At 41.5% G+C, this 25,105-nt stretch overlaps 1 protein-coding gene across 3 annotated transcripts in view; it reads left to right on the top strand.

Moving 5' to 3' along the window:
- Positions 1-25,105, top strand: part of triob (trio Rho guanine nucleotide exchange factor b) — a 120,263-nt gene that overhangs the window by 36,955 nt on the left and 58,203 nt on the right. For 2 of the 3 annotated variants that reach the window (XM_074684171.1, XM_074684169.1), the window contains exons 3-8: positions 12,417-12,491; positions 13,500-13,614; positions 16,739-16,931; positions 18,039-18,143; positions 18,377-18,847; positions 19,604-19,726. In XM_074684171.1, coding sequence (XP_074540272.1) covers positions 12,417-12,491; positions 13,500-13,614; positions 16,739-16,931; positions 18,039-18,143; positions 18,377-18,847; positions 19,604-19,726 — 1,082 coding nt within the window. Of the gene's footprint in view, positions 1-12,416; positions 12,492-13,499; positions 13,615-16,133; positions 16,250-16,738; positions 16,932-18,038; positions 18,144-18,376; positions 18,848-19,603; positions 19,727-25,105 lie in introns of those variants that run through there. The other variant, XM_074684170.1, reaches the window with a different exon arrangement.

The following is a 25,105-nucleotide window of genomic DNA, read 5'->3' on the forward strand; positions in this document are numbered from 1 at the left end:
TTCGTAAGTGCACCTGGCACCAGGACACCCTAGGCAGACTGATGATCGGCTGTGGTCGTATTAGCTGATCTGTGGCTGTATATTCTGGACACTCGGGTGAAGAGAGGAGCAGAGCTGTCAACTGATCACCACCAGGTGGCAAGACGGATTTGATGGTGGGGGAAAATGCCAGACAGATATGGCAAACCTAAACAAACAGGGAGGGTTTGCTGGGAACGCCTGGCTGAGGACCATGTCAGGATGGTCTTCAACTCTTACCTCTGGCAGAGCTTCAACTCTGACCCAGTGGTGGCCAGTGACATGGAATCCTAATAGACCATATTTAGCGGGGCCATTGTTGAGGCAGCTGTCCCACACAAGGTGGCTGGTGCTTGTTGTGGCAGCAGTCTTACAGGACATGGTTGGCTTGTGGGACTCCTGAAGCTGCTGGCAGGTACCGGCAGGTCACTGAGGCAAAAACTCATGCAACAGGAGAAGCTTGGTGAAGAAATTCTGGCAAACTGTCCTGTGGCTCAGGAGGGGAAAGCATCCCTTTGTCCACACTGTTTACCGTAAGGGATGGGAAGCTGCTGACCTTAACTGAGAGTATCAGGCGGTGGAAGGAATATTTCGAGGATCTCCTTAATTCCACCAAAATGCATTCCATTGAGGAAGCAGAGCCAAAGGACTTTGGGTAGGGCTCGTCTATTACTGTAGCTGAAGTCACTGAGACAGTTAAACAACTCCGTAGTAGCAAAGCCCTGGTGGTGGACGAGATCCGTCTTGAGTTCCTCAAGGCTCTGGATGTTGCAGGAGTGTCCTGGTTGACACATCTCTGCAACATTGCATGGACTTTGAGGCCAGTGCCTCTAGATTGGCAGACTGGGGTGGTGGTTCCCCTTTTTAAGAAGGGAGACCAGAGGGTGTGCTCCAACTACAGTGGGAGTACACTCCTCAGCCTCACTGATGAGGTACACTCCAGTGTGCTGGAGAGCAGAGTCTGATGGTTGGTCGAACCTCAGATTCAAGAGGAGCAATGTGGTTTTCATCCTAGCTGAGGACCACTGGACCAGCTCCATATCCTTGTAAGGGTGCTAGAGGGGGCATGGGAGTTAGCCCAACCAGTCTACATATGCTTTGTAGACCCAGATGAGGCTTTTGACCATGGCCCCATGATATCTTGTGGGGGTTGCTCCAGGAATATGGAGTCGATGGCCTGTTGTTCTGGGCTGTTCGATCTTTGTATTTCCAGAGCGAGAGCTTGGTCCATATTGGCTACAATAAGTAAAACTTTCAAGTCAAACTCATTCCCAGTCAGGGTTGGACTCTGCCATGGCTGCCCTTTGTCGCAATGCTGTACATTACTTTATGGACAGAATTTCTGCCTTTGACTTCTCTCATTTCAAACCACTGGGACTATAGTAGCTGAAAAGTTGGATGCATTGCATACCTGGGTTGCCTGCTGAGAATATCTACAGACCATTCTTTTTACCATCCATTATCCGTCAATAAGCTAGAAGATGTTCCTTTTCCCTCTTTCTCTTTCCTACTCTGCTCTGTTTCTTATCAGTACCCTTCACATTGTCCACTTTTTGTACTGCATCACACTTCACTACCACATCAAAACAATAATGACAGTGTCCAGAAAACTCTCAAGAACAGTACAGCATGATAATATGATGCATTGAGTACCGACCAAGCTGCCATGTATGTTGACTTTGGAGTGAAAACAGGCAGGAAGAAAAATATAATACTTCTTTAGTTGTGGGAAAGAATTGTTTAGTCTGAAGGCGCCACTCTGCAGTTGTAGATGAATGTAGCGCACAGTGCCACAGCTGTAACATGCTTTTGTTTCCTACCCGTCCCATTTGCTATGACTTATTCATACCCCACTTTCTGCTGTGCTCAGGGGTTATATCCAGGTCGAGGGGTTGTGGTAGGAGCAAAGTGTTATTTTTACTGTAAGCCACACTGTAACAACAATATGAGAGACCCAATGAAAGCTGAGCTCACCACAGTCCCCAGGCCCCCTGCCAGCTTTGGCTGAAGGTCACTAACTAGAGTAGAGTAAATGTTTCGAGGAGTGGCTTTGTTTCTGCAAGGGGGATATAAGAACTGTGTGTGTGTGCGTGTTTGTGTGTGTGTTTGTGTGTGTAAGTGGAAGATCAGAAAATAAATAAATGAAAAGGTTATAGGAGAAGGACAGATAGAGCAAGGAGCAGAACAAGAGGGAGACAGAGCTCCAAGTTGTTTATCTTATCTGTAGAGATGCACTGGGGCAACCGACACTTGATGCTATTCTTGTCGAGGTTGTTACACAAGGGGCGTGACAAACAACCTGCTTGTAACAGACCATCATATAGACAAGACTAAACACATCACCCAGAGCATGTAGGGGGATGCTAGACTTATATTTCTACACACTCTTTGGTTAAGAAGGATAAAAAAGACATGCAGCTATATCTTTGTATAGTTGATACATAACAACTTCTACTTAAATTAAATGCTGCAGTTGCCAGTTTTCATCACCATGAGGCTTTTACCTGGTTGAATAGATGATATTTCCTTTAAAACACTCACATATTTGACTCATTTAATGTGTCAGATCTCTCTTCTACCAGTGATAATCTGAACCTCTGTTCTCTTAAGGTTGGAGCTCCTGTGATATATAATTTCTCCAACAGTATACACTATAGAGAGGTGAATTTTTTTAACACAGGAGTTTAGATGGTATTAAAATGATAATTTTGTCCAGTCTGCCATCTGACTGACAGGTGGGTGCCCTATAGATGTCAGGCTAAAAGCCTGCCTCATTTCCACTATGCCACTTACCAATGCTTTGCTTCAAAACACTGCATCAGAAACAGATGGGTAACATCACGGATACTATTCATAATTTAAATAACTGTATCGTTTCCATTTATTATACAGTCTTTGGTTTGAACACAAAGGGCTGTTCTTGGCTCTTTCAGAAATGCCTACTATTGTAACATTACCTACTGATTTAGCCAAAACGTAGGGTACAGAATGCAAGAAAGAGCAATTTTCCTAGGTGTAGGTCAGTGGCGATTGCTCTAAGACTGCAAGGGAAGCTCAGCTTCCCCTAAAATGTCCCCCAAAAAAACGGTGATATGTACTGCTGTGTGTACATTTCATTGACATAATATCTGCTAGAATTCCTTCATCTTTTGTTCAGAATCAACTACCTATCACAGGTAACTGGCTCAACCTCCTTCTCATTCATCTCCGCAGTGTCTCAGCGCTTTAACTCAGTTGGACGCTGAGCGTCTTCTGACTACAGCAGGGAAGTGTAGAGTGGGTTGTTCCAATGTGGAAGCTGGGCAGTCATTGGATAAGCGCTGGGCTTTATCCCGCCTGGACGCTGGGCTTCTGCATGATGACTGGATGACCTGTCTGAGGTCAAATCCCTTTTTGATTGACAGTGAAATGAGCCAGTCAGCAATCCTGAAGTATAACCGTCCACCGGAGCATCTTTTCAGTTGTTCTGGACTGATCTGGAGGCTTTATCAATCCCCAGCAAGTTTACCTTTCTTAAAAACGACAAGCGTTGAGAGAATACTGGTAAAACCCCTGGAAAAAACACTCGGTTGGTACTACAGGGTCACAGATCATTTTGTTGAAAAGGAACGGAGGGTAGAATTTACATTTAAATAAATAAACAAATTTATGATGTAGGCCAGAAAAAAATGAGCTACCCCACCTTGACTCACCAGCAGCCGCCACTGGTGTAGGTGTATTACTGCTGCTTCCCGTGGTTAGTTTCAATTACAAAAAAAAACTACAACACTTAACAATCTATTGGATTTACAGTGAAGTAATGTAAAAAATCATTAGTTCATATAAACCACTTACTTTTTCCAAACTATAAGTTGAAGTTGTGCAAGCAGTTTTGCTATCAGCCTTACTAATGCTTACCAAAACCAAAAACCATACTGCATGCTACACTCAAAAGCAGTTTGTATTAGTGAACCGTAACTATTTTGAAAACAGCCATTGGCTATTGTTGAAGCCTCAGTAAACTGGGATATGTGTCAGAGAACCGACTAGTTTTCTCCTCAGAAATCTGGCGTTTTGAGTTTCCTACCACATCTGTCAAACAGAGTTGGTTATAAAAGTTCAAGTTCAAATGCAAACTTTAACACAACCACAAAAGAGAGGAGATCATTTTTTCCTGCAAACACTACTTCATGCCCTTGGTGGTGAATATTCAGGGCGTTCCCCGGTAGTTCCCCGAGAGACACTGATGTCTCTTCTTAAAAGGTGAGATATCAATTTGATGGGCCTACAGTCACATGTGCCCTGTTGTTGGCCTTACTCCTGTTAGGTTACTCTCAAAGACTAAAAAATGAACACTATTTATAGAAACCTTCAAAGGGTGTCAATCATAGTGCTGCTCAGTAAAATAGAGTTCAGGACACAAACACATATGCATACTGACAAAAACACAGCTTCAAAAGACACTTGCACAGCCTCCAAAAGAAAAGACACAGGCCCTCATGCAGCAAAGCTAATGCATGTCCACTAATGACAAAACAAAATTCCCATAATCCTTCATTTCTGAACAATTCTCTTCATATTAGAGGCGGTTTAAATCAGAGCAAACTGAGCCAAACCAGACTGCACAGTTTGACAAATGCCTCCCAATTGTCTCTTTTCTCCGAAACTCAAAGTGGTTCACATCCTGGGCTCTGACCCAGAACTGCACTGTGAATGGCCCATCTGAAATCCATCATGATCATACACACTGTAAATCTTTGTACATAGCTGACACTAAATTCCCAAAGAGCTTACATTTATACAGCTGCCATTGCAAATAAATGATGAGAATCCATTTGTTGCATTTACTCTGTGAGTTATCGCTGTAAGATCTGGATGCATAATTGGTATAAAATGCATTTCACAGTGATTGCTGCTCCAAATCTTTGGGCCTTCATGCAGTTTCTTACTGGCAGCACAAATCCATGTTATCAGATCAGAAGTGTTCAGCGATGCAGCCAGAGTAAATGTACAGTGTGTTTTCTTCTTGGTTCTTCTGCTGTACTACACACACAGGCTAGCTTGTAATTGCTCTGAGTTTGAGGTTATGAGGTTATGAGCCAGAGGATTGGCATCACGCTGCGTGCCAGGCTGCGCAGATGCACCATGTACAGTCTAGCCTGTGGTCGAAAGGATTGGAAATAAAAGGATTGGCACTGTGCACTGAGGCCATCCTTCTGTGGAAAGACGACAAAAAGAATGCACTTGTGTTCATTTTTAAGTTATGAGAAGGGGTTACAATGCTTATAGGTGAGGAAAACTGTTGTGTTTGCACATGCTGTAATTTTGGTCAACTCCTTTCCCTTCTAAACTAAACTTAGCACCTTCATTACTTCTCATTACATCCCACTAGAAACAGGTCTGTGACCCAGTTTGGTTCCTAAATGGTGTAGGATGTTTTCAGTCTGAGGTGTGAAGAATTGGTACAAGGCACAAACACAGTCTGTTCTGTAGTAGTGGATTCAGATCAGCATGTGAGCGTTCCCAGTCGGGAGTTAGAGACGGCTGAAAGGAAATGGATTGGCACACTTTCTGCATGTTGTCCTGTTGCACTCTTGCTGCTAAACAAGTCATGTGAGTTTAAGGATTTAGGGCACAGTCCTCGTGGGGAGACAAGGAGGAGGGTTGAGCAGAGAAAATCTGTGTCGCTGCCTTTTGCTCCCTGTGTCTGTGTGCTTTTCTAAATTCACACGGAGCAACAGGAGGGAAAATGCTGTGTAATCTCTGCTGGAGCTGCATGTGAAACATTTTCACAAGGACTGGAGTCATGCTAACACAAAGAGGAAAAAAATAGACTGTGAAATTATTTTCAAATGAAGCATGAAACCATTAAGAATCATGGAAAGGCTCAGTAATTCTGTAAGCTACAATTTAGTGTCTCCACCTCTGTTCTGTGGTTGTGTTAATATAACAGCTAAAACAAGGGGTCTGACTGACCTTTGACCAGTGTTGTAACACTCTTATTGCATCTTTATCAACAAAAAAGGGCTTTAGAAGGTTTTCTACTAGAGCAGAAAAAAATTCTAGCGTATGGGTGATGCATAGTATAGACATGACAAATGGTCTCTCTCTGATGCTTAAAGATGTATATCATACAAGCAGGAGCATTATTATGTGTCATACATCATGTATTGTCATGCGAGCCTAGGCACAAAATTCTCCCCATGACAGATTGTTGTTGTCTCTGTGATAAATGTATGCACAAGATGTCTGGTGTTAAACCTGGAGACAGTGTGCATGTAGGTGTGTGTCGTGCATGACCTGCATGTATGCAGCCAGTATCCTTTCTTGCAGTCATCACCTCTGAGTTTTTAAGGACAAGTAAGTCACAGTCAGTGAGTTAAAAAAAAAAATTCTCCTTAGCTCTTCATTTTCCTGCTTTGAATTACAGATTAGAGCAATAATAATTACAAAAAAAGCTTACGGTACAAAAGCTTATTCCTTGGACAAACTCGATGAATTTCACCTAATTTTAGAACGCCCTGAGTGCAGGGTGCCAGTAAAATGGATTGCTCTCATTATGAGTGTGTTATGAACAAGCAGCCTATGATTGAAAAGCTTTATTTCATGCTCGGCAGACTTGTAAATGAGGGGTTGTGTGTATTGAAGAGAGGAGATTGTCATGTGTGTGACTGCGTCCTGGTGTGTGTAGCAAAAGGCTATTATGGGATTGCATGAATCAGAGTGTGTAGAGTAATTCTTTATTTCCAAGGGGTATTGTATGGAAACTGCTGCATACAAACATGAAAAAAATTAGGGAAGGCTGTGTAATTGCATGTGGACACGGCATATTGTGCATCTCAAATGTAAAAGTCCATCATTAGCAATTGAAACCTTCGTATTAGTAGGAGCTTATTCGACTGCCCTCAATTTAGTTTGATCATGCAAAAGGGTGTAAAAGCTTGATACACTTGAGAAAATTGATTTTTTAATCAATGCTTTTTAACACACACACATTCTTCTTGCTGGAGGCAACTGTTAATCGCTTTGCTCGGATTGCAAGTGGTTGGGTGTGTTGGAGACTCATGAAAGTAATCCCGCAGTCCTGAGTGCTTTAAAAAAATACAACTTATCCTTTACTGTGATTTTAGGTGCTGGTTTTCCATATTGAGTTATTACCTCAGTATCATGAGCTGCATCTAATGCCAAGATTTAAGAAGAAAAGCCTATTTGAGCATTGAGAAATGCATCATGTCATACACGTGCTTCTGTTTATTTTCCTGCTTTAGCGGTTTTCATTAACCTACAATGCACACATCCCTAGCTTTCAGCGCAGCCTGCCAGGGTTACTGTATGCAGTACCTTTTCACTTAACATTATCCTTTGCACAACAAATCACTTCTAAAGATCTGGTCAACTTTAACCAATCTTCATAAAGCAGCGCATAAATGTGTTGAACTCTAAACTAAATAATATGATGATGGTATAAGAATGATATAAACCTCCTAGCTAGCTAGCTAGCTAACCCCTCCAAACTACTTAGCTAGCTAGCTAGCTAGCTAGCTAGATTCTCTTCTGTCTTTCACTGATACATTGTTTGCAGTCTGTTAAATTTTTTATAGTCTTTTTTTTACTAAATATGGAATAAATTTTGTAATACTTTCCTGACAATTTACTACTACCAATTGGAGAATCATCAGCAAAGAGGTAATGCTGAGGTAGGACTTTTACCTCCCTAGCAAAAAGCTAATTACACAAATATAAATTACCCTTTGCCTTAATCATAATCAGTACATGCAAGTTTTTTTTTTTTTTTGTAAACTCTTTCAGAAATAATAAAATGAGCTATACAGACCAGAACTGTTTTAGTACCAGGCTTTAAATATGCTTACTTCTCCAGTAAAAGTTGCATGCAGGGAGACAAAGTTTGAAAATGAGCTTTAAAAAGCTTTCCTTGGCTGCAGGAGTTAGCCTCAAGCAGACACTTTTGACACTCTTCTGCACTCCTGCTTTGACTTCTTTTTTGAGCACCAGAGGATGCTGCTTTTCAGTAACTCCTGTCTTAAAATCCTGTCTTTTTGTATGATTCTTGCGGTTTTATAGGCCCAATCCCCCAACAGCTAATATATAATTTCCTAACTTCATTTTAATATCCAGCTTTAAGTTATGCAACTTCCATTGCAGCCACATCTGTTTTTGTCTTATTGCCGGTCTTTGGTTGAACCTGAACTGCACGCATGTCCAGCTTTCTGCCAGCTACGGTTAAGTGATGCATTTAAAAAGGTGACCAACTGCAGTTTCAGCAGGGCTGCAGCACAGAGGTCAGTGTTGGCTGTGAGCCAGCGTCAGTGTTTTACATAAACCACCACAGTGAGGAATGTGTCTGGGCACACTTCACAGGAAACACACAGAAACATGTGCTCACGCTCAAAGTGCCAGAGGAGTATTTTCGCTTTCTGCTTTGGCCCTGTACCTCTGATGCACACAAACACACTCTAATTCATTCTTTTAGAAACGCAGAGGGAAGTTTATGTCTTTGTTTTCTTTTTCAACTACTGCCAGTTTATCAGTTGGAGATAGAGATAAGGGAAGTTTGGATGAGAAACAGGTGCAGCAGGTCATAAAGATACAGTCGAGTAGACCAGAAGGATGATGGGTGAAGACTGCAGGAGACTCTCTGTTCCCCCTCTCCCCCTCTCCACCTCTCCCCTTCTCTCAGGAGGGTATGGTAAGAGAGTGAACCCATTATTGCTACCTCAGTCCCATCTTGTCTTAGCTGGTTGTGACATTTTCCGTGAGTCAGGTTTAGTCCAGTTCTGCCCCTTCCCACAGTGAGCTAATGTGCTGTCATCCAGGCCTGACTGGTGTTTCTAACTCCCTCAGACCGTGGATGAAATCGATCTAACAGGAGCCATTAAGACCTGTAGGAGTTATTTAGCTGTCCCTTTCTGCAGTCTCCTCTGTCTGTATCATTATCTGTCTCACTGCAGTTTCATCTGTTCATACTTTCTCTTTGCTGCTCTGGGATTATCAGCGTTCGTCTGTGCCTCTCCGTTCTGTCATTTCATGCACACACTTTGTTCCTCTTCATTTTGGTCTACCTTTGCCTTTGATCCATGTTTCTCTTTTTGCATCTAATTGCGTGGCTCTCTTCCTTTATGTTCTATAATACTCTTTGGTTTCCTTCATATCATTAAGTTTGAACCCATTGGAAACGTGTAAGAATCAGTTACATTTTTTATGTCTTCATTTTCTTCATCTCTCCCTGCTTGTTTCAAGCTGTGGGCTGAAAATCTTCCAGCTTTAAGAGTAGAGAGGTGGTTTTATTTTGAGAAATCACCAGTCTTAGCTTTAGATCACAGCCTCATTATTGTCTGAAAGGAATTCAGATTATTGCCGACTTTTATTTTGAAGACTTTGTTTTATGTGAGCACATAATTTAGCACTTATCAGCCACTTCCTGCCTAGTTCACTTCTATTTGTAGTTATTGTGATTAAAAGTTTATTTTACTGTCCTCAAAGCTAGACAGTTGCTGCTTCCTCCTCCACAGAATTTATTTCCCTGTTAAACACTGTTTTAATCCTCCAAACTGCTATCTTATTTTTTTTCTTTCGTTTAGAAACACACCAGGGGAGAACCGTATTAAATTTCGTTGGAACTTTAATGTATGAAAACTTTTTTCTTTTTTTTAAGTTTTTGCTCTGGAAATAACCCATATCCTCACCCCTCTGTGTACCTAACAACCCAGTAGTTGGATAATCCTTCTGTGAAATGCCACTTTGCAAAACTCACAAGTGCTCATCACTCAAACTCATTGAATTATTCATAACAAGATTGACCCATGTAGAGAGTACAAGACTCCATACTGAGGTCGACCTCTGGGCAGCTGTTTGATGTCCATGCTCTGTTCATGACTGCAGTCCTCACAGATGTAACTCTATATGATCACATTCAATACATTTAAAGTGATTAGTTGAATTGGAAGGCAAATCTGAAAGGCTGCAGATAATCTCCCTTCATTTGTGAATGAAGCCTTGGCTGGAGAGTCTCAAAGTTCACACATTGCAGCCAGTTTAAAAAGCAGTCATAACATTTTGAAAATTTCATTTCAGTTAGACTTAAAAGGGTCATTTAATTCTTCAAATCAATTCAAATAATTAGTTTATTCTGTCTTCCCCAAATCTGTTAAAGGTCCCATATGCTCCTTTTCTACAGTTTGATATGGATCATGGATGTCTTCATGAAATGGCAGTAACATGTTTTGGTCCAAAAAGCCAATAAATCAAGCACAGCTGCATTGTTTTCAGGCTCTCATAGCCCCTCTGTTCAGAACGGCCTGATTTAGTGGGCGTGACCATCATATGTAAATGAGCCACCCCTGATACCGCCCCCTCTTCCGCGTCACTGAGAGCTGCACCACAAGCTCTGAATGCACAATGTTTAGAAAACAGAGAGGCTCGTTTAGCTTAATATTACAGGCTAAAACAACAGGCTGACCGCAGCAAAAGTTAGCATCCTGAAGCTAACACAGAGACAGGGGGGACACTGAGGAAAAGCTCTTACATCTGCTCAACAGCACACAGCATTTAAAATACTCACGTTTCCAGGGTCTGAGGTTTGTTGGTTGGTTATGCCCCTGGATTCAGGACCAGTCTATTCACTAGTCCTCTGTTGTACTGTCCAAAGTTAGAAAAGCAGTTGGCTGTGAAGTGACTAGAACACACTTGCAGTTTTAATGAGTGTAGCTGGCACATTTCCTTGATAAATGAACTCTAGCCACTTAAACTTGTCTTCTTCCAAGATGGGAAGCTTGAGCATGGAACTATGTGGCTGCTTACAGCCAAAAACAGCGCAGCTCCTCAGCTTCAGCATTCTGAACAGCGGCAAGGGGGCAGTCAGGTCAGACGTGCCCCTGAATGGTCAAAAAAGGGAATCGCTGACGTTGGCAAACCCCGGAAAATCCAAACAGCTCTTTTTAGGTCAGGATTTTACATTCACAAGCACTACTAAGTGAAGGTTTTGTCATTGAATATCACATTTTGTGGGCTGGGAGGAAAGCCAAAGACCCACAAATTTCACTTAAAGACTTAATTAAGTGATTTTTGCATAATGGGACCTTTAATTAATTTTTATGGTCTACTAGATTTGTAGTCTCTAAAGGCTTTAAATGGGCAACTTCTTGAATTTTGTTGTAAAAGTGATTTTGGGACTTGAATCAGCTGCTATTATCAGTTTTGATGTTTTCATAAAAAATGAGTAAAATCAAAATCTATCATTCTTTTATTCTCAGTAGAGGTTAGCAGCACACAGCTTTGAATGCATGTGGGTTTGTGCGTAAATGCAAAAAAGATGACTCACAGCTCCAGTAAGGGATATGCGATGACATCACCAGCCGAGTGCGTCTGCAGAGACCACCTCCTCCCACATGCACTCATACTGAGTGATCAATCAAAGCTGTCAATACCACGATCGATGCAGCGCTCAGCTATGGATTACTGTTCTTTCCAGTGTGTAAACTCACTGTGGCAGTGATAGAGAGTGTGTCATTCGGTATAAATGAGAAAATGTTTGAAAGAGCAGTTCATCTGATGTGTCATACAGTGGTAATAAATGGCAGAAAATATGCAATGATATTTGACTATATCACACACTCCTACATTACTCTGCTCAGCAGATCATCTGGTTCACTCGTCTTCATGACTGACTGCTCTGACACAACAAAGAGATAAAAGTCAGTTTCTGTGAGTGTGTGTTTGATGTGTTTGAAGATCTGTGTGTGGATGTGAATTGCTTTTCGAGTCAGTGTGCCATCTGTTGAGGAGGCCAGGCAGAGAGTTGACTTTTGAAAATGTACCAAAACAGAACAGGTGAGACTCTCAATCCTTCTGGGGCTAAAACTTAGGATGGCAACAACTCAAGAAATTATGGGTTTAGTGGGTTGACATTTGAAAGAGAATTCCAGACTCTTTATCAAATTTAATCTATTAAAAAATTCTTGACTTGCTTTAACTCTGGCCTGCCATAGAGTCACTCATACATTTTTTATTTTTCTTCACACATTTTGAATAAACAGCAAGATCAATTTTACACATATATAGAGCTGAAGGATTCTGTCAAAGCTACACATTTTGTTGTCCTTTGTGATGTGTATCATTCACCATGTTTACAGCCTACAGGATGCATAGCATGCTACTGTATGTTTGATGAGCTGGATTGAGGTAATCTGGATTAAAGTGTGTGCTGAGTTGGTCAAATTTTGAGCGCTATCAGCAAACTTCAACCAAGTCATCACAGACTAAATAAATGTATCACATGCTGCTTGGTGCTGCCATGTGGAAAATTAAAACAGAGACTTAATATGGCGCTCATCAGCTGACTTTTTGATTTTGGTTTTTAACCTTCTGCTCCACTGATCTCTCTTCTTGTCTCTGTGTTTCAGGGTTTCATCGCAATGAGGATATGAAGGCCATTGATGTGCTTCCCATCCTCAAGGAGAAAGTTGCCTTCCTCTCAGGTGTGTTACGTAGAGTTTTGCCTAAATTGTAACTGTCACAGACCCTCCTCAGTACCTCCATGGACCCCCTGTTGAAGACCTCTCTCACAGATTTACTAGCAGTTGATTTGATTTCACACCCTGATGATTCATTTTGTATCAGTACATGGATCACATGCCTAAAAGGCTGTTTAGGTTGATCCGTAGGATCACAGCTGTGACACATTATACGACTGTTTCATTGTAGTTTATCCAAGAGTCAGATTGAGTGTGGCATAATGGAGAATTGAAACTTATTAAAACCTCAATTCTTTTTTTTTTACTCTGTGAAAAAGAGACCAAAAAGGGAGGTGTGTTTTTAACAAGTTATAGAAAAAAAAATAGTTTAGAGTATGAATCTATTTCAGAAGCTTTGCTTACAAAGGGCACAGGGGAATAATTTAAACTGTTTTGTGCACCAGTTCCTAGCCTTGATTCTATAAAAGTTCATTAAGATGTCAAACTTGTCTTTGTTTGTATGAAGGACTTTTTCTTTCTAGTTAATCTGCAAAGGTCTTTCATCTGAGAGTGTTTTGTGTTATTTACTTTTTGTACTCCTTGTAAGAAAACATTGCAGAGGACATTATGCACATTAGATATCCCTTGAATGTGTCTACATTATGTCACTTTAGAAATAGAAATTGCTTCTGTTTCAAATACACTTAAGTTTGATTGATCTTTTCTGCTCCATAATAATTAGAGTTGGTTGTTTCTGAACACTGAGTCAAAGGCTAGTTCTGGTGTTGTCATTGTGAGGCGAGTGTGCTCTGACGCTCTGGTTTGACTCAGTTTAGTCATGACTAACTGCAGACATTTCACAGATGGTACCACCACGTGTTATCTTTTGGCATCTGAGAACTTTCCAGGGTTGTATTCAGGGGTCTTCATTGTCCATCAAAGTGTCACAGTTTTGGCACATTGTATTTTGTATGAACTTTCTTTGTGAGAGGTTACTTTGACTCAATGACTCCTCTGGTTTCCATCCCAAAGGTGGCAGAGACAGACGCGGTGGTCCAGTTCTCACTTTTCCAGCAAGGAGTAACCACGATAGAATACGACCTGAAGACCTACGCCGGCTCATAGCTTACCTAGCTACTATTCCCAGGTAGGAAATGATCTAAAAACTTGTGTACAGAGGGTCTGAGTGAAGGATTCTGACTTTGAACACGCACATGTGCTGACTTATAGATCCTACTCTTGATCCCAGGTTAATTTGAATCAGACTTGTGCTCTTTCCCTCTCATGCAGTCTCACTCACACACAGACACTTCTCATCACTTTCTTTGTGTCAGATTTTCCCACCTAGCTTGGATTTGGAGGCTGAAGTATAACCTGAGGCTCCAGAAAGCTGGGATGGTTTTATTTTAGATTCTCTGTGAAGATTCAGCCCCCTCTCTTTGTTCCCCCCTCTCATTTCCTCTCACTTTCAAGAAAAGCTTCTCCTCCTATTTGTGGGTAACCACTGTTTGTGACTCTCACCTCTGTCCCTCCACTTCTGCTTGTTTTGAGTTGGAGTGTTGTCTACATTGCCACTTCTTTTCCCCTTTTTCTTTCCTGTTTCCCTAGTTTGCATTGTTGTACATTCTACAGTCTAAAATCTGCTGCAGGAAGTGTGTGGCCACAGGATGCAGAATTGTTCTCGCTCTGTCGTTCTGTTCAGTCAGACGATCAAGTTGAGAGGCACCTTTCCTTCACATGTAACAACTCGCTCCAGGCGGTTCTGTATGGAGTCAGTTGTGATTAGTTGGTGGGAAAGATTGCCCTCCTTAGTTCTGCTGCGTCTGATCTACCCTTATGCTCTGTTTTTTTTTATCCCTTTGCTGGTCTTGTGCTTTTAAGTCTTTTTTCACTGTGGAGTTTAGAGATTTGTCTTCAGGCAAGGGGCGGTCCAGATCAGTTACTGCAGAAATTGGGTCCAGGTTTCTCCACTGCTCCCTGAGGGTGTTCTAGGATGTCCGGGGCAAACTCGCAAAATACTCAACATCTGTGTATATTTCAGTCAGCAGCCAGCTTGGTGAAAATCTGTCTGCACAGAGTGGATGCTGATATTCAAAATTTCTGAGCAAACTACATGAAAGACAAAGAAAATGATTTAAAAACATAGTTTCTATGTAAAAAAAATGCTTTTGTAGTCCATTTGTAGCTGAGGAGGATTGATCCTTTATGAGTCAAACTTTGGCAAACTGCCAGTGCGGGGAGCAAAAGTAAGCAGGACATAATCCAACCATGTGACTCTCTGACTCCAATTAGTTGTGATCTAACAACAATTTATTTCTCTTTCAACAGACATTTAAACTTAAGTGCGGATAAAACGTATTTAGAATAAAAAATCTTTAATTTGATTTAATTTGAGTGAAAGGTTTGCTGAGCTGAAAAACCAACAAAGCATTTGACCTTTCCATATGCTGTAATGCTATGCTATAATGCATCTCAAATGAATGATCCATCCGCCAATCATGCAGATATTTTATTACTTTTTTTTTCTTTCCTCCACTTTAAGACAGGAAAGAAAAACCTTGCATTTTGGCATTTACAAATTTGCATCACATCATTATCAGTTGCAGTTAGCATACATCAGTATAGCTTCAGCTTCAGAATAGAATTTCAACTTTCATGACAGACACATATCTCTTCAACTCTTTGTAAAAAATACTGAGAATTCCAAATGTCAAAAGCTAACAGGCAATTCAAAGGCTCATGGCTGACTTCATAACTTCGGAAAGCTTCCCAACAACTTAAACCATTGCTATAACCACTTTGAGACACTAGATGGCCTACTTCAATTATCAATATAATAGAACACAGTACATCAACGTCACATTGTGTGCAATTTTTACCTGCTCAGGGACCAATTACATTTTATTCACTTACAGTATAAAATCAATTAAATGTTGTTGACACAGAAAATCTACAAAGCTACTTTTTGTACCAAGAAATTTCACAACCGGAATTGATAACGGAATCGAGAAAGAATCAGATCGATAAGCAGAATCAATAAGGGCATTGGTATTAAAAAAATCTTAGCAATTCCCTTCCCTAGATGCTGTGCAGACAGTTGGCCATTGTTCTAAAAGATATCATCACCAAAGTATATCTGATGGGTTACAAGATAACAGTGACTGAGATGTTGTATTACCATTCTTTCATTCAGATGCACTCTGAACCCACAGACACACCACCTGAATTTGTCAAATGTAACTCTTTACCTTGACATACTCAGAGGCAGTTTTGAAAACATATTGAAAATGTGATTTAGATTCCCTTATTTGTTTTTGTGTTGTTTTTTACACAACGCTGCACTGAAAAATAAATAGTCTGCCCTGAATCAGAACAGCGGGGTTACAGATGGGACAGCAAGGCTTCTGAAAGGCTTTACTTTTTAGAGAGTGCATCTAGAGGTAAAACAAGAAAGGGAAAAAGATCTGTGAAAGGTAACTAGTCCTTGAGTTTTAGGCTCAGAAGGAGGTCAGGTTCTTCTCCTCAGCCTGATTTCTCTCTCTTGTCTAAATATTTCTCCTGTCTTTGTTACGTCTCCCTCCCTCCCTCTCTTTCTCTCTCCCTCCTCTGCGCTCTGTTTTTCTCTGCCCGTTTGGCTGACGATCTGTTTTCAGAGAGTGAGGTCAGAGTGAGTTAGAGCAGCAGGGCCTGTGTCTGTTTCAGTCTCTTAGTTAGACACGTTCAGATTAAAGCCGTTAACACTGAGAAACAACCTTTTATGGACTTAAACGGCAGGACTCCTGGTAAGCAGCAGGGAAAATTTCAACGCTTGAATGTTTTAACTGTTTTTTCCCCCCTGCCCAGATGCTCTGGAGGTTTGCATGGGATCTTTTGATTTAAATCTTTTTTGGCATGGTTGCAGTTCAAACAAAATTTACACTGAGATAGCTTGTGTGCGTGTGTGTGAGTGTGTGTGAGTGTGTGTGTGTATGGCTGTTTATTTTGGCTTTGTAGTTTTGCTGTTACCTTTACTCTGTTTAAGCGGTGGCATTAATGTGATTCTGCAGCGGTTTGAGACTCACTCTTGAAGGTCATTTCCTATATATCATACCAATGTGATTTCTTTTTTTTATGTATGTCAGCTTGCCTATACTCTCCTCTGAAGCTCTCTGTGTTATCTAATAGTTCAGTGCTAGTATAATTTTTTTAAAAAGCATGTTGATATGTATTAAAATGAGTAACTTTGCACTTAAAACATAGGATCTGACCTCTTTCCTTCGTGTTTTCTGCAGTGAGGAGGTTGCCCGACATGGCTTCACAGTCATTGTGGACATGCGTGGTTCTAAGTGGGACAGCATCAAGCCTCTGCTGAAGATCCTCCAGGAGTCTTTTCCTTCTTGTATTCACGTCGCTCTCATCATCAAGCCAGACAACTTCTGGCAAAAGCAAAGGACAAACTTTGGCAGCTCCAAGTTTGAATTTGAGGTTGGGGAACCTACAAATTTCTTCCTATACTAAGAACTAAATGTTTTGGCGAGATTTTGCTTGGGTGATGTTGCTTTGGAAGTTGCACAAGAACATTATCTGAAATAGCATCCTAGCTCCTGGTAGTGATTTTGAAATGGAGAATTTGGATTAGCCATTAACAGCAGTGAAAAGTATGATTTGTTATAGGCTATTAGAGTCCTTCATAATTTAGCATAGCTGGTGGTGTCGATCTATCAGCTCTAATTTGACTGCTGCTCAGTGACAGTAGCTCTGTTCTGTCCCGTGTGGTGCTGGTATATTTAGTCCTGACCCAGTTACTATGGAAACTGTGGGATATATGGGACATGGCAAAGCATCTTCATCTTGATAGCAGCAAGTTGTGTTTGGACAAGCCACTTGTTGTTTTGCATGATGTTAAACATGTATGTGATAAACTTGGGGTCACTGATTTGAGTCTGTTACTTTGATCATCAGGTGGAGCTGAACTTCTTCTTTTTGTCTTTTGCTATTCCTGAGTGGAGTTTTTACAACTGCTGCTTATTATCCAACAAAACAAGAATATGTTTTCGTAGCCACGGGTCACGCCTCCACCTACAGATACTCCTCTTAGTGTGTTTCATTTTGCTCTCAGTTTGAAAGATACTAGATGAAACCACAACTTTTGTACTGCATCTGTATCTCAGAGCACAGAAGCAGACTCCAGCATCAAATCTGTCTGTTTATTGAGCATTTGATTGTGTTTACCTTGCTGTAATGGGCCTCACCACTTTCTGTTTGGCTTCCAAAGAGTTTATATCTGTGTGTTTCCATCTTATGAATGATAGCACAACGGCTGCTTAAAATGTCTGGAATGTTTTTCTTTTTTGGGTCACTTACACCTATCCAAACAGAGGGCGTGTGGAGCCACTGACACTGCACATTCTTTTTATAATCCGGGTGTAATAGTGGGAGATATTTGGATAATTTAACATTCAATTACTTTGAGATACTGAGACTAAGATGATTTTTCCCACTGATACATCACTTGTGGTCTGATTTCATCCATCTTTTAACTCCTTATTCTGTCTCTGATTTGGTTCTTCCACTTTTATCTACCTGTTCCAGACGGTGATGGTCTCCTTAGAGGGTTTGTCCAAGATTGTGGACCCATCCCAGCTGACAGCTGACTTCGAGGGCAGCTTAGAGTACAACCATGATGACTGGATTGAGGTTTGAATACTTTTCTTTTTGCTCATTCTTTTTTTTTTTGCCTTTGCTTCATTTAAAGTATAACAAAGAAAGCAGCCTTTGTCTCTCTGCCTTTATGCTTTATTTAAAAACCAGCTATGCTCCTCTCAGCATGCATATATCAACAAGTCTTAACTTTTGTAAATATTTTAACAACTTAAATTCAAGAGCGTTCCCGTTTTAGAAATTAAGAGCCATTTTTAACTCTCCCTCAGGTGCGGCTGTCTTTTGAGACCTTTGCCAGCGACGCAGCGCGGGCACTGTCACGCCTGGAGGAGCTCCAGGACACCTTGTCCCAGCGTGATCTCCCGCGGGACCTGGAGGGGGCTCGTAGGCTCATGGAGGAACATGCAGCGCTGAAGAAAAGGGCCACGAAGGCATCAGTGGAGGAGCTGGATGTGCAGGGCCGCAGGCTGCTACAGAGGCTGCAGTCGCATAACGCAGGCGGTGGGAGTAGCAGTGAAAGCGGGTACGGCAACCGCACGGTTGGAGCGAGCGGAGATTCAAACGATCATCATCACAGCTTCCATACGCACGCCGATGCACACAACCTGGTAGCTAAGGTGACGGGTTTGTTAGATAAACTGCACGGGACTCGACAGAATCTGCAGCAGCTGTGGCACATGAGGAAGCTGAAGCTGGACCAGTGTTTCCAACTGCGTCTGTTTGAACAGGACGCAGAGAAGGTCAGTATGCTTTTCTTATCTGAAACGTTTTACCCTCATCATCCTGCTCACATTATGATATAAACCATGTAAAGGGAAACCATGAGTATTTTAGGTTGTGCATGAACTCATTCTGTGCTGGGTGCTTGGACACATTACATTAATCCAAACATTTAAGTCCTCAGAGCAAACGTTATCCACATGTCGGCCAGATTGATGGTGTTGTGTAAATTCAAAAGCTTAAGAAACTAAGATGCACTGATTGACTGAAACTGCGAGCTAGTGATGTGGGGATATGTTTTTTCACACATAGATCGCTATCCTTGAATTGTGTGTATTCAATGCCAACTTTGTATCCTGGTCAAATATCACAATTCTTTGTGGAAATGCCAAAAAAGAGCTGTGATAAATGTGTACGAGTGTAGGCCTGTATGTCGTCACCACTCAGGAGAGTGTGAGTTTGCGTGTCTGTAGCTGGGAAATGTCGCAATATGAGCTGTTCAGGGCTGGGGGCAAATGCAGAGGCTTGCTATGGAAAGTGTCAGGGCTGTGATTAGACGTTTCTTTTCATACATGTAGAAAGAAAACAGAACTCTCAGCACATAGTTGCATGCAGCAGCAGTTTTTCTGTGTGATGACAGATGTTTAATTGCAAACACCAAACAGCAGCGTCTCTTTTATCTTCACAGCTGCTTCACAGCAAATGGAAAGACCCTTTTTTATTCAGAGTGAATCCTATAAAGCTAACCGCATTTCGTGTCTCTCTTCTGCGTGTAGATGTTCGACTGGATCATGCACAACAAGGGGCTTTTTCTCACCAGCTACACAGAGATCGGAGGGAACCACCAGCACGCTGTGGAGCTGCAAACCCAGCACAACCATTTTGCTATGAACTGCATGGTAAGATGTTGCCTTTGTTTCTCCTGCACACACACACACATGCACAGACACACAGGCAATGCAGTCACAAACTATCACCATTACTGTCATTCACAGTTATAAGCCAAGCTTCCCCTTTCTTTGCTCCCACTCTCCCCCTCTCTAGCCACCACACACAAACTAAAGCACACCTTCTTTATTTGAAGCCTCCTGTCTCTCTGTAGACTGATATTCCCTCCCCTGTCACTGTCTCACTCATATTTTTCAGCTGTTTTTCACTGTCTTGTCACAGTGCCGTTCCCATAATTGACCCATATTGCTTCCCTGCCCCTCCCAAAGCTGTGTGCTGCCCTCTGCTGCTCCGCTCCAGTGCCCTCCCTGCCCCTCTGTACCTTACTGTAGTGTGTGTGAAGCACTGCTGCTGACTTATAATAGCTGTGGACATTAGTCTGTATCGACTCTGCAGCACCACTAGCTCCGCTCTGCTAGTTCCTTTAACCCCTCATGGTCTTTCTGCACAATAAAAACACACATCATCGATCTCTGACCTCTGCTGCTCATGTTTTTCTTTCACACTCAACAAACCAGCAGCACCCTAATCCCCTTATCAGGTCACATTTCTCCTTATTTTACAGTTCATCCTGTTTTATGACAGCCTTTATAATTACTGTACATAACTTACAGATATAGCTCAGCGTTAAACCCAAGCTGGGACCAGTGGATGTCTAGCCTTGTACTTGTTTGCTTTGTTTCTGTAGAGCTGATTTTTTTGGACTAAAATTGGCCTAAAAACAATCAGAACTAGAAAAGAACTAGTGAGCGCAGACCTCTGCCAAGCATATTGTGATTGTCATGCGACACTTTAGTCCGACTTTAATGTTATACTCCCTTTTAGCAGACTGTCTGCTACAATTTGGTGTTAGTTGCAGGTTTGTACGATAGTTTGTTACCTGACAGTGTTGAAAATTATGATGACCCAGTACATATTTCATATTCTGGATCTTAGTATCCAGAATATTGGCAGGATCTGGATTGTACTATTGCATCTGTCAGAAATTAATGTGACCTTGTCTTGTCTTGTTTTGCAAATCAATCCGACCATTTATCAGGGAGTTATATACACATATGGTGAAAACGACCTTATCTCACAAAGATACAGAATCCTTAAAAAAAAACCTGGATCTAGATGGTGATCGAGATCACCTCCAAAACTTTATCACTTCTTCCTTATCTCATTTTGAACATTTCCTGAAATTTTCATGAAGATCTGTTTGTTACTTCTTGAGTTATGTTTTTCACAGACAAACAGACAAACTCTCCCAAAAATATAACCTCCTTGGCAGAGGTAACAAGCACTCAGCTTTGCCTCTTGTTTTGAAATAGAAAACAAATCCCTTAGAAGGAAAATGTGCTAAATAACAGAAATTTGAGTTTTGACTGTTGGACAGCTTCTGTTGTTATAGTGAGAAAAATGTTGCCCAGGGAGAGCAGAGGCTATGGTTTGAATCTTTTGCACACACTGTCACAAATCACCAGTGTGAGGAACCATGTGCACTGAACGGTCTCAACATGGGGGCCCAGGGGCCGCTTCAGCGACGACCCACAGCCAGTTGTGTCAACAGTGCGGGTGGAGATGAACCAACAAGCGTTGAGACAACAGAAGTAGAGGAGACAGATGGAGCTGCAGTAAAAACTCACACATATATTCACAATATACTGCGCACACACAAGTTACACTGCCGGGTACACACGGAGTGGCCACCACCCCCTCCACCCATTCTTCCACAGGAAGCAGTGTTTCCCCTTCCTGTTGCCCACACTGCTGAGTAGAAATACACAGTAACAGGGTGTTTGTGTGGTCATGTGGTACTGACTGACTTGTTCCCAAAGCCCTGTGAGGTTGTAAAGTAGAGTGAAAAAACAAAGGGAAACAACCCTGTTTCCACCACACAGATCAGCCAATTCCTTCTGATGTCATAACACTGTTATCACTCGTTTAACAGATGGGATCTGACAATGCAGCAACATCAGAGCAATAATATATTCACAAGTGATTCAGTTGTAGACCATCAGTATCATCTGTATCAAGTTAATGTTTCGGTAACATGTCAGTGAAGACTGTTAAACTGTAAAAATAAAATTGACAATATTCTATCATGGTCAATACAATAGACAGCATTGTGTTTCTGTCACACCCTCTACAAGAGGTACTTATCAGATACAGACTTTACTTCACATTGTTCACATTTTGGAGGTTAAGTGTTAAAAGGTTATTGTTTTATATTGCTCTGATAAAGACTGATATGAACAAAGTAAATCAATTTATACTTTATTTTGAAAATCAAATGTTATAAAATGCAGCTTCGTGCTATTTGCTTTAAGCTAACTTTTACAATGTTACAAGAAAAACTTAAGTGTAAACTTTCCACTGTAATTTTACAGTTAGTACAACAAGAAGACCCTTAACAGTTTAAACATGTGCTGTGTAAATTGTTATTGCTTTGTAAATTAAAAAGAAAAGGAAGGTTTAAACTTCAAGGGATAGAAATGTATTAGGGCCGTTTACACGACAACGGTTTTAGGGTGAAATGTAACAGTTTTGTTGCGTTTCCGCCTCGCATTTACACGGAAACGGCGTTTCAGCCGACCCAAAACGCAAACTTTTGAAAACGGCCTCCAGAGTGGGATTTTTCTGAAACGCTCCTGACACCGTTGCCGTGTAACAGTACGCCGGCGTTTTCAGTTGAAACGCTGACGTCACACTCCGCCTCGCGCGCGCATACAACAGGACAAAAGTACCGTTGTTAGGATCGTCGCGAACTACCATGTTGTGCTTGTGTTGCTCGGTCTACTGTATCTGCTGACTGTCTTTCAACAAAATGTGCATCTGTTGCTCCACTTTTTAACTTAGTATTCCCCATTACACCAGATGACCGGCTCAACTCTACTTCGGTGGAAATCTCACAAAAGCGGCTTTTGGACAAGACAGCACCACCTACAGGCCTGGAATGCCCACTACAGCGTTTTCAGTCCATCAGCGTTTCCGTGTAAACGCAGATTTTTGTCTGCTTTTTAGCGTTTTCAGATGATATGTCGTCGTGTAAACGGGGCCTTAGTTGACTTCGCTTAGCTGCCTTCAGATGAGTTACATGTGTTTACTGTAAGTTATTTAACAGAAGTTAATAATAGAATAGGGTGACCATATTTTGATTTCCAAAAAAGAGGACAACGGCACTGGCCTCGAGGCACAATATATATATATATATATATATATATATATATATATATATATATATATATATATATATATATATATATATATATATATATATTGTTTAAAAAATTGATATTTTTTACTACATAACTACAAAAAAGTACCGAAAATCTGTATCATTGAGTACCGGTACAGATTGCCAGGTACCGGGCATTGGTACCATATCGTTTCAAATGTGAAAGGTACCCATCCCTAATAACACCATGGACAATGGCTTCAGTCTTGGTGCGAGCACTACTAAACTTTTTAGCAATGTCAGAGTCAGGAAATGTCTTTTTTAGCAAGGCACTGGTGCAATCCGTGGACCTGTAGCTGTTGAGGTGTTTTACAGTATGAAATGCCATTGCACCCGCCACTGCATTTACAGCAACCTCTGTTTGCCCAGGTCTAACAAAGAACTCAGTCAACTTTGCAGAAGAACTCTCACCTCACACAGCTTTTTTATGTTTTTCGGTGTCCATGTGAGCTTTGAGATCTCCAGCACCTTTATTGGACACTGAGACATATGTGCCAGCTTTGCACACGGTACACTCCGCATCCCATTTGTCCCGACTGGTACGGTATGTCGGATTTTTTTTTTTTTGCAGTTCATCTGTGAAGTTGTACTTACGCTTAGGCATCTTCCGTGCAATACAGCTCCGCTGTCTACACAGCTCCGCTGTCTAAAGATCCCCCTGTCTTCTCCGCTCTCCCTCTACGTCTCTCTCTCTCTCTCGCCTTCTCTCTGACCCTCTCACTCTCTATGTGTGTGTGCACGCGCAGAGCAGACCTGCCCACAAGGCAGCCTCTCGTTAAGTGATGCGCATCATAGTATTGTTTGCAAGCGCCGGTCAGTTTACGGACGCGCGTAATGGTCCTATGAAAATCAGTGAACACCGGACATTTTCGTGAATTTATTAAACCCGCCCGGACACCCCGGACAGGACGTAAAAAGTGGACATGTCCGGGCAAAAGAGGACGCTTGGTCACCCTATAATAGAAGATATTCTTCTCATCTCCACTCAAGGATGAGAAGCACAAAACATACCCTAAAAAACAACTCTGACAAGAAAGGGAAGCTAAGGGAGCACGCATGTGGAAGCTGTTTACGTATGGCCTGAAAAGATTCAGATGCATTTTTTTTCCTAAATTCTTCTGCTCTAAGTGATAGTTACTCATGCAATTCAAGGTCAACCAGATGCTGCTTTTTCCACATTCAAAATGTATGAAGACAGAATTGATTCCATGTTATTTTCTACTTTGAGGAAAAAGTGGTTAAGTGAGATGCGTCTGTGTTTAACGCTGAAGTTTGTGCTGTTAGAAATCTGTTCATCACTCGTTTCCAAGCAGCACACAAGCAGTGTGATAGACTGGTTTCTGGCTGAAGGTCTCCAGTACCCAAAGGTTATTGGGTAGCAAATACAGCAGTTGAGTTTTTTTTTATTTAAAACCACCTGTCTTTTCTGGCAAACCAGCCAGCATGTTATCTTCTGCTTCATGTACGAGATACTCTTCTTGTTCTGCTGGTCATTCACAAAGAAAATGCTACAAGTGATCTTATTTGTTTTCCTCCTGAGTGGATTGATTGATTTTTAGGTCAACAGTGCTGTCCTCTTTTCCCTCCACCTTTTCTCTCTGTTTTTGTCTCCCCCTCTCTGTCTCTCTACTCATCAGGTTTAAATTAGGAATACCCTTGCTTGCCCAGCCCCTCCCCCTGTCTGTCTGTCAGTTTTGGATTAAGACCTTACCACCCAGTGTGTCTCAGTACTCGAGCCTCTGTTATTTAACGTCCTGCAGATGGCTCAAACGCCCTGAGGCTTATTGGTTGTGATGGGGCGTGTGCTCGCCTTTAGGTCTTTTTTTGTGCGTATGTCCTGTACCAAAAAAAAAAAAAAAAACACAAACGCGTCATGTGGTTTTGAACTAAATAAGATCTGTAACAGCTTACAGATATTTATCAGTTTGGTCGGATATGAGTCATTATAATAGGATTACTGTAACTTTAGATGTGCACCGCTGATCTTTTGTGTGTCACAACTTACCGACTGCTGTGTTTTATAGAGCAGTCACACTCTATTGTTGACACCAGACTTTAGTGCTTTAGAAGCCCCTTTCTCAAAGTTTCATATGTTTTTGGATAATGGTAG

This window comes from Halichoeres trimaculatus, unplaced genomic scaffold (genome assembly GCF_033239565.1).
Source record: "Halichoeres trimaculatus isolate MK-OKI-2021-1 unplaced genomic scaffold, fHalTri1.1 fHalTri1_scaffold_12, whole genome shotgun sequence".
NCBI lineage: Eukaryota > Metazoa > Chordata > Actinopteri > Labriformes > Labridae > Halichoeres > Halichoeres trimaculatus.